The following is a 13,919-nucleotide window of genomic DNA, read 5'->3' on the forward strand; positions in this document are numbered from 1 at the left end:
TTATATTTTTGTTATGTTATAGACCCATTCCAGACACGGAAGAAGCTCTGGTTTGTTCCATGTTTGATCACACATTCTTTTTCCGTTTCCACTTCATTGAAAAGAAAGCATGTCGAAAGATTGCGTTGTCATTTTCTCCCAACCATCTGCTAAACCATTGCAAGTACCTTGAAATCTAATTATTGGCCTGACTGCGTATTTGCGGAAGTGGCATCATCATCATCAAAACCACAATATAATAATGTGATTAAACAAGAAAAAATAACGTCTCATCAACAATATTTTAGTACAGCTTACATTTTGTAAACTATATTTAGACTCGTTTTTATTAACAGTAATAGTCAACATTATTATAAGATATATTTCGTTATAGTTTGTGACATGACCAGCATTTACATCTTGTCTCATCTTAATCATGTCAAATAGTTTTGTTGAAGATATTCGTAAATTTCATCATCAATAATGTGAAATAATTCTAAAATGTAACCTCACGTAACTATGAACTGAATGTAATCGGGACGAGGTGAGCTTTTTTTGACCAGGTGGGTTCCGGAGAGGGGGGGGGGGGGGGGGGGGGGTTTAGAGAAATCTCCATAGCCCTAGGTCCAGACAGAGAAAGCTCTGTCATGATCTGAAAGGAGTTAAGCGTCAGTCGAGCAGAGACAGGAAGGCATGTGGTTACAGAGCAGACCAGTACGTTAGGAGGGGGTCTGATTATGTGCGGCTTTGTGGGTGATGAGAAGGACTTTGAATCCGTTGTGGGTGCTGGAAGCCAGTGAAGCTTTTGCTGGGCAGTGGTGTGATGTGGTCTCGAGAGCAGGTAAGAAGTCATGCAGCAGATTTCTGTTTGTATTAGACTTTAGAAGATCATTAGTAGAAAATTCCTTTGCTAACGTTGAGCAGCCAGTTTGCCAGTGTTTGGGCGGTTAGACCAATACTGAAGGAGGTGTGTATGATTTATTTTATTTCCTGTATATTTATGTTATACAGGGAAAGCAATAGTACGTGTTACTTAGAGCATATCCTGCTTTTCCAACATTACTTGACATAATAAGTGTAGGACAAGGGCCAAATATAAGCTCCTCCTTGATCTGCTGCTAAATTTGTAAATGAGGTCACTTTAGTCCAAGCTCCTTTATCCTGTTTTTCTTGTACTGAGTGGCTTGTGAGATATATTAAAACATGACAAAAATATTTTAACAAAATGGGAGCAGTGCCTAGTAGACAAAATATTGTTCAAAGTGTAGCTATTTTTCTCAAATATTCATTTGGGAGTTTTTTGGAAAGTTTTGATTTTCAATAGTTTTTACAATTCTTACTCATCACAAGAGGTGCCAATAATTGTCACGGTATCAGTCTATCGGCACTGTCTAATATTTATTTAAGTGGCATGTACCCAACTTTAGATAAATTAGTCATGGCCAAAAGTTTTGAGAAATACACAAATACAGGTTTTCACAAAGTTTGCTGCTTTTTGTCAGTTGTTTCTGTGGTGGATTGAAGTATAATTACAAGCATTTTATGAGTTTCAAAGGCTTTTATTGACAATTACATCAAGTTTATGCAAAGAGTCAATATTTGCAATGTTGGCCCTTTTTTCAAGTCCTCTGCAATTCAATCATGCTGTCAATCAACTTCTGGGCTAAATCCCAACAACCCTTCATAATGGCAACCCATTCCTTCATAATCAGTGCTTGGAATTTGTCAGAATTTGTGGGTTTTTGTTTGTCCACCTGCCTCTTGAAGGTTGATCACAAGTTCTCAATTGGGTTAAGGTCCGAGGAGTTTCCTGGCCATGGACCCAACATCTCAATGTATTGTTCCCCAATCTGCATAGTTCTCACCTTGGCCTTACGGCACGGTAAAAAGTGTGGGCATTTTTTAACTGTATGGTGCATGTTCTCAATGTATTATGGGCTTATGTCTGTTTTCTTCACGGGTGCTGACGACACATCACCTATAATGACTACACATAGTAGTAGCCTAGTGGGTAACACACTCGCCTATGAACCAGAAGATCCCACTTACTACCATTGTGTAGTAACCCTGAGCTGCTCCAGGGGGGGACTGTGCCTGTAACTACTGATTGTAATTCGCTCTGGATATGGGCATCTGATAAATGCTGTAGGTTACCAGTTTCATTTATTCATTTGCTTATTGTTATCCACTCTTTGTATGATTTCAGTCATGTCCTATGTCTTATGAAATGGTAAATTGTGAACGTTATCTTGAAATTTAGAACTCTAGAGCTGACCTGATTATGACCGCCTGCTTTTGGGTCAAGGTCTTCATGTGGGTCAAGGTCAGGTTGATGGTTCAGGGATTGAGGAGCATTAGTGTAACAGCTTGTTGTGAATCTGTATCTTTAGTACATATGTATTTATTGATACCTATAATGGCCAGTTTTAGTTTGTGTTTTTCTACAGTATTTTTTTGTCTGAATTTTTGAGCACTTCCCGCACTGTAAATAAACGTGCACCTTTTTTCCTTCACTACACCTGGTGTTTTTTTTGTGGTGGAAGCGCACAGTGTAGACAGGACATGGACGTTCCTGCCTCACAGGTACCGTACTCCATCATGCTGGAGCACCAAGTTCTTCACCAAACTGTTCTTGGACAGTTGGGAGAAGTTGCTGTCAGAGAATGTTTTGGTTCCAGTCTTTATTCATGGCTGTGTTCCTAGGCAAAGTTGTGAGAGAGCCCACTCTCTTGGATGAGAAGCTTCCCAAAACATGAATGGTCTCAGGATGCTTTACTGTTGGCATGAGATAGGACTGATGGTAGCGCTCACCTTTTCTTCTCTGGACAATAATTTTTCCAGATGACTCAAACAATGGGGCTTCATCACAGAAAATGACTTCACCCCATTTATCTTCAGCAGTCTAATCCCTGCACGTTTTGCAGAATATGAGTCTGTCCTTGATGTTTTTCTTGGAGAGAAGTGACTTCTTTGCTGCCCTTCTTGACACTAGACCACCTATTGAAAGTTTTCACCACACTGTATGTGCAGATGCACTCACACCTGCTTGCTGCCATTCCTGAGCATGCTCTGCACTGATGGCACCCCGATTCCACAGCTGAATCGTCTTAAGGACACAGTCCTGGCAAGAGGGTCACTGAAATGATCTCAGCAGGTCCTTTTGTGGCACGGCTGAAATGCAGTGGAACTGTTTTTTGGTGGGGGATTAAGTTCATTGTCATGGCAAGAAGGGACATTGCAATTCATCTGATCACTCTTCATTACACTCGAAAGTATATGCAAATTGCCATAATAAAATCAGAAGCAGCAAACTTTGTGAAAAACAGTATTTTTGTCATTCTCAATACTTTTGACCACGATAAGCCATATCACTGTAATTTTATACTCCATCACTCACACACTTTCCATCACCACTTCCATCTAGTGATTCCATCCTTCACCAGTGCTCATTACCATAGTGGATGCCAGAGCCCACCCTGTGGTGCACACACACACACACACACACACACACACACACACACACACATACATCAATCACTCACACACTCACACGTGACATTGGATGATAGGAGGAAAATGGAGAACCTGGAGGAAACCAGCGCAACACAGGAAGAGCATGCAAAATCCACCCGCACCGTGTCCAACCTGATTCAAACTGACAGCCTGGAGGTGTGAGGGGACATCACTAACTGCCATGCCACCATGTGGTATTTTTTTTATAAACAGTGCACTATAAGTTACCAAATATCATGAAATTCAGTAGGCCTGGTACAGGCCCAGAATCTCAAGGGGTACCGGTGATTGGTAAACAGATGGGATATGCCAATTAATTGAGCCTCATTCTATGAAAAGGTCATTTGTTATCTCTGCAGACCTTACAGGAAGTCACTTTAAATGATGATTACTACTTTCATTAGCCACACTTTGCTACAAAACCTGACATTTTGATGGTGAGCCATGATTCATGCTGCTTCTTTTTATTTTCTGGATATCATGGGAATATGCACTCAATTTTCAAAGTATCCATGATGTGATGTGAATGTTATCTTTATCCTGGGGCAAGAACTGCAGCAGACCTCATGCTACCCACCCAGTGTGTATTTTCCTCTGCTGACATTCAAATCCATGCTTTTATTAGCTATAGATTAGATTACTGCAGTAGCCTCCTCTGTGGCCTTCCACAACATACTTTATTAGAATTAGGAAAAGCACTTCATAACGGTCACTAACATCACATTAGCCTGAAACATACCACACACTACAGGTTATATCTAGAAGTTAATTAAGACATGGGTCATTTTAAAAATGTTACATGCACTAGAATGCCCATTGGAATGCTTTAATTAAAGAACTGGCAATATTGGTGTTTAGCTTGCAGAGCCTGACCATGCAGAGATCATGTTTGTTGATGTCTAACGATGCCCACCATGGATATGGGATTTTATGAGGTTTACAAAGGAGGAAGAACAAATGAAAAATTTGAAACAGTTGGTTGGGGATTGTGTTCCTTATGGACATTTCAGTTGTGCAGCTTTAATAACAATATTCTTACAGTAATAATGTACCATATCAACATTAAACCAACATAAATAATTGGAAGACACAAGAACTAAAATAATTATTTGAATGGTAAGTATAATAGACAAGATTCGGACTTCTCTTGACAAATCACTGGTGCATTTCCTGTACATGGCATTAGACATACAGCAATGAGTGAGTCCCTGCCCTCCGTGTATTGGGCCACTCTTGTGGAATGTAATCTGGAGCACTGCTCATCAATTAATGCATATATTAAAAGATTATTACAACCCTAGTACGGGCATCCATAAGTGAGTCAATGCTCACTTTCTAAGTGATTAGGCAAGATTTTTATAATATAACCCCAACCCATGGAAAAGACAGATGTGTGATGTTTTCTCATCACATTATGAAAGAGACTACATTTATCTCTGTGACCTCTTTTGCAGCCTGGGAGGTGACATGAGCATTTTGTGTCTGTGTGTGTGTCTATGGGTCCAATTGTCTCCTATGTTATTTATAAATGTCCTCTGTACGACTCTTGGCCTTCTTCATGGATGCAACCTAAAAGAAACACCAATTTCTGGCCTCTGAACTCACAGTGCACTTCTTATCTGTCACGCTGGATTTGATACAGTTTTTGTTTATTTGCAGCATGTCATTGCTCCAGTACCACCATTCCAGACAGTCCAGCAATCATTAATGTTGGATAGTTTACACCCTAATAACACAACAACATTTCTTGAACAGCCCAAAATGGGGCTCTAACGTAACCCTAAATGACCATTTCTGAAAACTTTCTCAAAAACCGTACAGAGGAAAAAGTGGTCAATTCAGAGAGGGATCCTCTCTGATGATTTGGAATTAGACTAGATCAAGGTCATTTAGATCAGGGTCATTTGCCATCCCAGGGTGAGAACTCGTACTGGACACAAGCCCACCAATGACTAGAAAAGGTCTCCTCCCGAATTTGAACATGGGACCAATGGCACCTGAAAAATGAATCATACCCCTAGAGCAGTGCACAGAAGGAATTGGTCATGGAGAGCAAGTCCATGGGGTGGCCAAGAAATTCTACTGTTCCATTTCAGAGGCGGGACATACTGGGAAACAAGATTTATTAACACACAAGGAAAACGGCATGAGGCCCAAAAACAGTTGAAACAAAGGGGAGAACAAAAACTAACCTGCAGGCGTGTGCCGATTGCCCGGAACCGAAAACAGACATAAGGTAAGTAACAGGGTCCACATAAAAATGTTGCAGTCCTGAATGGCTGCTCAGAAATTCCTTATAACCACCCTGCTGTCATGAAGATTGGTGCCAGGTGCGTCTCCAGCTGCACCCAAATGTGACAGAGCAGCAACCACAGGGCTCCTGTCTTGCTGTGTCATCCCACCGGAGGACCCGGACTCTCTGGCTGGCTCCCAGATGTCATCCCGCATGGCGGCCTTGGTCCCTCCAACCTGCACACAAATTTCAGTGCCAAACCTTCTGGGTACTTGCGAGCCCTGTCTCCACACGTCCCCTCTGATGCATCTTGCGTCCTTCCCTGCCCTGAGCAGGGAGGTGGTGCCTTCTGGGCACCTGCAGCCCCTCTTGCTGCACATCACTGCTGGCAGTGTGACCAGCTCCCCTCCCTGCACTGCGCATGGAGGCGGTCCCGGACCCTCCTCCGACCGTTTACTGCACCCCAGGGTGGTGCCTTCTGGGCACGTGCAACCCCTCCTGCTGGACGTCCCTGGTGCCAGAGGCCCCAACCAGTACCGCATCCCCTCCCTAAAAAAAAAAAATTTTAATTGGGGGGGCACCCCCCTGTCTGGACAAAGGGGTATTTTGGGGTTCGTCCACCTTGCCCTGTACTGGCACTGTCGGGTCCTCACTGGGGTTCTGCTCTGCTGCTTGGTCGCCAACTGGTGAAGGCAATGAGGGGAGAATGGGGAAAAACAAACAGACACCAAACCCACCAAACAAAAGAGAGGGTCTTCTGGCTCCCTCTCTGGGCTCTCCGGGACCTCCTCAGAAGGTGCAGCCAGGAACATGGGAAGCGTGACCCTCTCGCCACCCACCAGTGCTGCGTCCTACACTGTGGGGTCTTCCTGCTCTTGATCCTGGCTGGTTCTGATATGGTGGTGGTGGGGCAGGGTTTGATCTGGCCGATCAATCTCCACCCTCAGTAGCTCAAGGAAGTCCTGGTAACCCATTCTGTCTGTCTCTCCTTGTTGCCACAAGGCTGCGCCCCACCCCACGCTGACCTAGTCAGACGCAAGAGTATAGTATTTATTCTGTCTGCATCTGTGAGCGAGGCAAGAGTAGCAAAGTACACACCACAGGATGTTAAGAAGGGTTGGCATATCCCTGCTGTTCCTGAGAAGGGTCCGGGCACCCTGGGCACTTCCCACAGGGGGCTGGGAGCTTTGGAGATGGTGGTGGGTGTGTGGCGAGGAGGGTGGTGTAAATTCTCTGCAGCTGGGTGCTGGTGATGAGCTGCTGTTCTGCTGGGGAACGTCGGGGTAGAGGGTAGGCGTGTCCACGACCAGAACTGGAGAGGCGGATTCCCCGCGAGGCAGTCCCGGCAGTGCAGTTGCTAGTTGGTGACTTCCTGTCACCATCTTCCACCAGCTAACTCCGCATTGCTGTCTTCCTCCTCACTGTACAGCTCTCTCGTCATCCTCACACCACCAGAAGTCACTTGGGTCCCAACAGACCTCTCGATGGTCACGGATGGGCGTGATGGGCGGAGCCATCCCAGCTCCGACCGCCCACCAAATCTAGTCGTCGTCCGTGTCATCCCACCGGAAGTCCTTGAGCCAGGGCACGATCAGCTCCCATGGGCCGAACTCCAGCCATTCTGGACATCAACAGAAATAGTCGTAGTTGTTCTTGCTACAATGTATAGATGGATAAGACTAGAGGAAATAATTTGGGGTGAAGAGATTAGTTCTTAATTACAAGCTAGTCGACCATGTTGTATTGGTTTGGACATCTGTTGAGACAGCGGTGATGTCGGTGATCTTCAGACTAAATCAGAGCTGATCACTGGCTAAGACTTTCATCAGCTGCACAAGTAGGTCTACACACCCGAGGGGGGTCCATCATAGAAAACTGGCATCTGCAGTTGGAGGGTTTCGGCTGCTGACAGCATTGGACATGCTTTAACCCAGATCAGCACTGAACAACAATGGCATGTCTTGTCACATTCAACTTTGCCGTGACAATGATGGCAAAGGGCTGCGCAGGGGAGATCAAAAATAGACAATGCTGTATTATGGGAACAGATGAAGCTGAGGCTGAGAGACAATGGTTTTGTGGATACATAAAAAAGTGAGGGGAGGGGGCACTTGACAAACTTTGACAGGAAATGTAGGACGAGACTGAGATGGAGAAAAGGGCAGATGTGGCCACTCTGTCAACTGCCATCATGTCTTTCAGAAGGAGCTGACACATTCATTTGGAACTGTGAACAATAAAGACTATGTTTTCTTTAGGCTGGTTGAAGTTCAGCACTCATTGAACTAAGTTATCAACCGGCTGATCCATAAAACCATAACTGTGAACCATGAATAATACCATTATTGATTGGACACTGTACCACTCCATAGAGGCTAATCTAAAGAATAATTCAAAATGGGCAGTGGGGGCCTAGCGGGTAAGGAATTGGCCCCATAATCATAAGGTTGCCGGTTAGAATCCCCGAACTGCCAAGATGCCACTGAGGTGCCACTGAGCAAAGTACTGTACCCACACACTGCTCCCCAGGCGTCTGTCATGGCTGCCCACTGTTTACCAAGGGTGATGGGTTAAAAGCAGAGGACACATTTTGTTGAGTCACTGTGCGCTTCCTTTTCTTTCAAAGGAAGTTGCCACACGGTGCTTCAGCGGGTATAACTGTGACCTTACTCCTGCACTGTTCATGGTGTTGACATGGAGTTTACTCCAGGTTCTTTAGCTTAAAAAAACAGCACCCATGACCCAGATGTGGATTAAAGGATTCCTGAAAGCAAGTGAGTTGCTTTAGATTTCACTACATCTTCAAAAAGGGATTGTAAGTAAGAATGAAGGACTGAAATGTAGGGTTGATTTAGCTTTGCATTACTATGCTGTGCTAATGAAAGAACTGAGCTGAGTAGACCATAATGTTTCATGCATAGATTTTGTGGGCGCACTGCAGGTAATATAGTAAAACATATCTTATCTGCACTCCATGTAGTTGCTAGTTGGTGAGACCAACGGACCAATGTCCAAAATAAAATGCACATGTTGGGCTCACCAGTGGTCCTGTTAAAGAAAGTCCATATGTCAATGCAGCAAAAAACTTCAGCCAATGTCGCAGAAAGTAATGTACATTGCTTCCTGTTGATATGGGATGATTCAAGAATGTAAAATGTACTGGGACAATGTGCGCAGCTTATCACACTTAGAAACCCTAAAATTAACACATCCATAAATGTGTTGACTGATCAGTAGTAGGTAGATGCTTGAGGAACACCTGGAAAATGTGTACTGTACACAGTTGACTGGAAAGTTTTCTCTTATGGCTGTATAACAATTTGTCTCTCTGAGATAATAAATTTAGCCTTAACCTTGAGACATATTTCACTGGAAAATTGTTCAGTCTTCTCCCTCTCCCCTTCTGAATTTGGTCCCTAATATGAACATTATTTACTCTCATTACTTCAGTCAAACATGCAGAAAATGTGAGGATATTAACAGTACTACATTGACGTTATAAAAAAGAATATTACAATGTATTTAAACATACACTACCTGATGTACCACTAGATAAAGGCTGAGTACCACAGTTTGAGAACCAAGCCTCATCCTGCATACTTCGTTTTATAGACATTTATAGATACAGATATGTTCATGTGTGATCATTGCAGCCTAGATATATGTTACAGAATCCGCAATAAATGTACAAAAACTGAAATATTGAGAGTGCCTAACAATTAGCGTTTTCGAAGAAAGCTCTTGTTCCGACTCTGAACTGTGGAACAGTGAGAAACAGCCTCGCCTCTGCTTAAGGGTGAAATAAACACCACCCATAAATTGTGCAAAAGCATCCCTCACAGGATGGTTTTATCTAGTTCCGTTTGGTGATCCGGAGGCATAGCTGATTTATTGGTCAAAAAAGGTCAACTGTTTGACCAACCCGTTCGCTAACTTTAACCTAGTCGTGATTTACTCAGTGGGAGTGCTGACGTGGCCCCGGTTTGCAGCGTGGCTCAAAAGATGCACCAGCCCACTCCTGCCTCTGCAGTGGATGCTGGGCGCCGAGCGCGTGGGCGGCGGTCACGTGAACCACAAGGGGCGCTGACGTGCCGTGCCAAGCGTGCAGAGAATGTGCCTGAAGCCGTATTTGGTTATTACTGCTTTTTTTAAATCTAAAAAGGTGCTTAGATCGAGCTTGCACCTATGGATGACAAAAGAGTTGTTTTCTCAGCTTGTTAACGATGAAATACATTTAGTGCAATACATTTATGTATTATATAATTATGGGCAAACGTGTGCACTGATGAATTTGTGGATTCACTCAGTCACCACCACAGACTGTCTGGTGCTACAGAGATTGCCTCAGTATTTCATGATCTACTGATCTGCTCGCTGGTTGTAATCAAAGCCCAATCCACGTGAAACATAGACATGTCCAGACAAGCTGAAAGCAAGCAAAAACAGAATAAGTGAACACTGATTAAAACTAGTGAAGCAATACGGGTTAGACTTACACTGCAGTGACCAGCAGTTCCGCTGGATGGCAGCAATGAGCTACAGTGCCTACAGTGTACTGAGCGCCTACAGTGTATTCAGCGTAAAAGCGGCGCTGTATGTAGAAGTAGGCCTATTATATCCTTTATGTAAGTCTATATTATTTGTTATATTCAATTCTATATATATATATATTCAAATCAGTTATATTCGATTCAATTACACAAGAATTATATTCTATGCCAAGCAACAACAGCCTAGATTTTGTTTAATGGCGATTACTATTAAGCTACAGTGAGATGCATTTATCTTACTTGCTGATTACAGTATATAAACGCCATTATGCAACGCGTATACATTGAACTGGTTCAGCTGGTCTCTCTGCGGGGGATGTGAAGTGGGTGTGAAACCTTTTGAGACAGACATACTTCCTCTGGTTATCCACTGTGCGTTGGAGAACTGGAAAGTGTGGGAGCAAAAAAAAAAAAAAAAAAACACGACGAGGCGGGAGGTAGTGGGTTTCTGAGATTCTGTGGTTTTTGATTTAATTCCCTTTTTCAGACAAACATACACAGATCCTTCAAATGATCGTGGCATCTCTCCTACACAATCTATGCTTTGTATAAATGGCCACAGGAATATGTTTGATAGTGGTGCGCTATTATGATATCAAGAACATACAAATTACACATTGAATGTTTGTACTGGCTGTTGTGAAGCCGGATTTATGAGATGTGTTGGTGAGAGCATGAACCCTGTGGTGGGATGTTGCCCCACCTTGGTCAAGTCCCTTCCCTGCCCCATTATCTCCCAGGATGGGCTCTGGCAGCCACAGAATAAGCAGAAATGGACAATGAGTGAGCAGAACATTAACCACCAAAATATTATTAATATGCAATCTAATGGTAATTGTAGGCTGTGCAGTGACAGGGGACAGAGTAGTGTTATATTATGGTGATAGAATTACTTTTAATACTTTTAACCTTTACTGTCATGCGTTTATCAGCTCAGATTTTAAGTGTGCCTCCTTTTTGTACTTTGTTTGTTTACCTCAGAACACGCACACAGTTACACATATTTTTAATATAATTTCTTCTGTAGTGGTTCTGTGTATTTACCAGGCTTAACCAGTGTAGTATGTACAAAACGAGCAGTTGATGTATGACGACCAATGAAGTTCCAAATATACTCATTCAGTGATCCGCCAGTGGTGCTTTGTGCCACACGTGTGAAACTAAAAATGTGAGACTATTTTTGTGCTATGCCTGTTTGTAACACTCGTGTGCCTGTCCTTAACCCATAAATCCGTACAGGTCCGTGAATTAAATCACTTAATGAATGAATAATAGCGGCATGTCCCCTATCAACCAGCAGGGGGTGCTGTAGCAACCTCTGGACTCCTGCTTGACACGTCCTTGGGATTTATCTAGATATTTACGTTCTAAAGTAGTCAAAATGATGTGGGCACTCTGAATTCAACGTGCTAACAAGTGAACTAGTTATTTTGTATTCCAAATTCTTCACATAACTTGTAAATGTTAATAACGTGTAGCCTAGGCCTAATTGTAAATTCTTCCTAAGCGGGAAAGCAACTTTATCGTTCTATCTAACGGTCTTTGAGCGGTGTGTTTTTGCAGTTTGAGTATGACCATGTACAGTCCATACCTCTCATATCAGTCCACGCTCAGAGGCGCGCGTCCGCGCGCGCGCGCGCCACCCCTCCCGTTCGATCCAGATCCGGTCCGATGCTATGCACGAGCGTGTCTGCGCGATCGCCGGAGACTCGACAGCGTCCAGTCGCGAGGCGGCGGAGACCGAACGGCGACCGGGGGGAGGACCGTGACCTGGAGCCGCAGCCGAGGTGAATAGCAGCCGTTCCGCGGGTCCCCAATTTCCCAATGGGCGAATGAACGCGTGAACGCGGCGGGCAGCCCCGCGTTAAGTTGTGGCCTGGATGCGAAAAGCGTGACTCGGCAACGGCGAGCAGGTGCTGAGTCACCAAAGCGGCGAGAAAAACGGCGCCGTTCTGTATTTCCTCAGTAACAGGTAGCAGCGGGCTGGAGGCGCCGGGGACGGTCGGTCCTGTCACACATGTACATGACATGTCCGCGTCCTGCGTGGTGGCCGCGATGTAAACAGCGACGGGCACGCGCTTTTTTATACCAGTGTAATAAAAAAAAAAAAAAACGATAAAAATGTTTCTGTAGACACGTGTAAAAGAGGAAGTAGCCGCCGCAGAGGAATTACCTTGAACCGGGGAGCACCGCTTTATCAACGCCTTCTCTTCTTTTTTTTTTTGTATTATTATTTTAGAATAGAGTGGGGTTTTTTTGTTCACCTCCGTCCCCTCCTACAACACGGGCAATGGCTTCCAAGTTGAACCCTAACGTCCTCTACGTCCGAGAGTCCCTGTCCTCTCACGAGTCTGACCGACTGGGCCACGCCGAGGCCGGGGACGAGTCGTCGGACAGCGACGGGGAGCAGGAGGGGACGTCGCACAAACTCATCAGGAAGGTGTCCACTTCCGGTCAGATCCGAGCAAAGGTGAGCTGGAGAGGGCCTCGCCTCCTCTTTTTCCTTCCAGGAACGGGTCCGATCGCCCCTTTCTCCAGTTTATCGCTGGACAAGTGCTGAGGAATGGTGCATTGTGGGATGTTCACCCATTTCATGGTCCTAATATTAATCAAAATTCAACAAGTGCTGCCAGCTTACAACAAGTTTACTGTAACCTATTACCAGATGGTTACTGATCCAAAACTAAAGCAGCAGCTCAGCCAGTTACATTTATACTTTGTGTTTTTACTATTTAGTGCACGATTCGCTGGTTAGTTTCACTGCTTATTTCTGGGGTGTATCCCTTTATATGGAACACAGTGGTGGACTGCGTTACAGAGATTGCGGCTCACGTAACCTGATTGGGGGTCACTGATCACATCCTGTCCCCAGTTGTCTCCCATTTCACAGCATGTTTTATTCTGCTGTAATGAATGACGTGTGTTGTGGTGTGGGAAGGGCCCATTGATTTAAAGCCTCTGATGAGAAATTAATTGATTTGTGCGATGGTGCCCATTAGTGTTTTTTTTCTGGAGTGTGCGTGCTTTTTCTTCTGTGTCCTGTTTTTCTCGGATGGGAGGTAAATCGCATCCAGAGTCCCAGTTTTTTTTTTCTGCAGACTGCTGCATGTTCTTCCACCCACACAGGATTTCTGTGCATTTCTCACCTGAGAGGAGTCAGCGTTCCTGAGGAGTTGTGTAACAAGCCAGCTACACTCGCTGGCCTTTTTATTAGAAATCCCCAGCTTGTAGGTACATCCATTGGCCCAGCTGCTGCCGAACTTTACAAACCCAGGACTGCTGGGTATTTTAGGAGGTGGACCGGCCTCTACCCAGGTGAGAAACTGACTTCTCGTGTGGAGAAACGGCCCGTGACTGTAGATGTTTGAGGACGTCTACGAGGTCAGCCTACACGCGAGCTACATTTTTCTTTTTTTTAAATGTTCAAGAACCCAATTTCACTGTGTGAACCTGACACATATTCCCTGCTTGCTGCAGCTATTTTCATCTCAGTGGCCTAAATTCACCCTTCCCTCGCCCCCCCTGCTTTGAATGTGTGGAGTGCGTGTTTAAGACTGTTAAAGTAAATATGGTATCTGACAAAGAAACGGTTAAAGCGACTCTGTTTTTTAAATGAACACAATTGAGCATCAGAACATTTTAAT

At 44.3% G+C, this 13,919-nt stretch overlaps 1 protein-coding gene across 5 annotated transcripts in view; it reads left to right on the forward strand.

The window, feature by feature from the left end:
* Positions 1-787: 787 nt before the first annotated feature.
* Positions 788-13,919, forward strand: part of LOC114787823 (diacylglycerol kinase delta) — a 67,912-nt gene continuing 54,780 nt past the window's right edge. Inside the window, exons 1-2 of one of the 5 annotated variants that reach the window (XM_028975723.1) lie at positions 8,405-8,499; positions 12,515-12,745. In XM_028975723.1, the coding sequence (XP_028831556.1) occupies positions 12,566-12,745 (180 nt within the window). In that variant the 5' untranslated portion in view covers positions 8,405-8,499; positions 12,515-12,565. Of the gene's footprint in view, positions 821-8,404; positions 8,500-11,853; positions 12,063-12,514; positions 12,746-13,919 lie in introns of those variants that run through there. The other 4 variants (XM_028975716.1, XM_028975737.1, XM_028975743.1 and 1 more) reach the window with 4 other exon arrangements.

Source organism: Denticeps clupeoides, chromosome 1 (genome assembly GCF_900700375.1).
Source record: "Denticeps clupeoides chromosome 1, fDenClu1.1, whole genome shotgun sequence".
In the NCBI taxonomy this organism is placed as follows: domain Eukaryota; kingdom Metazoa; phylum Chordata; class Actinopteri; order Clupeiformes; family Denticipitidae; genus Denticeps; species Denticeps clupeoides.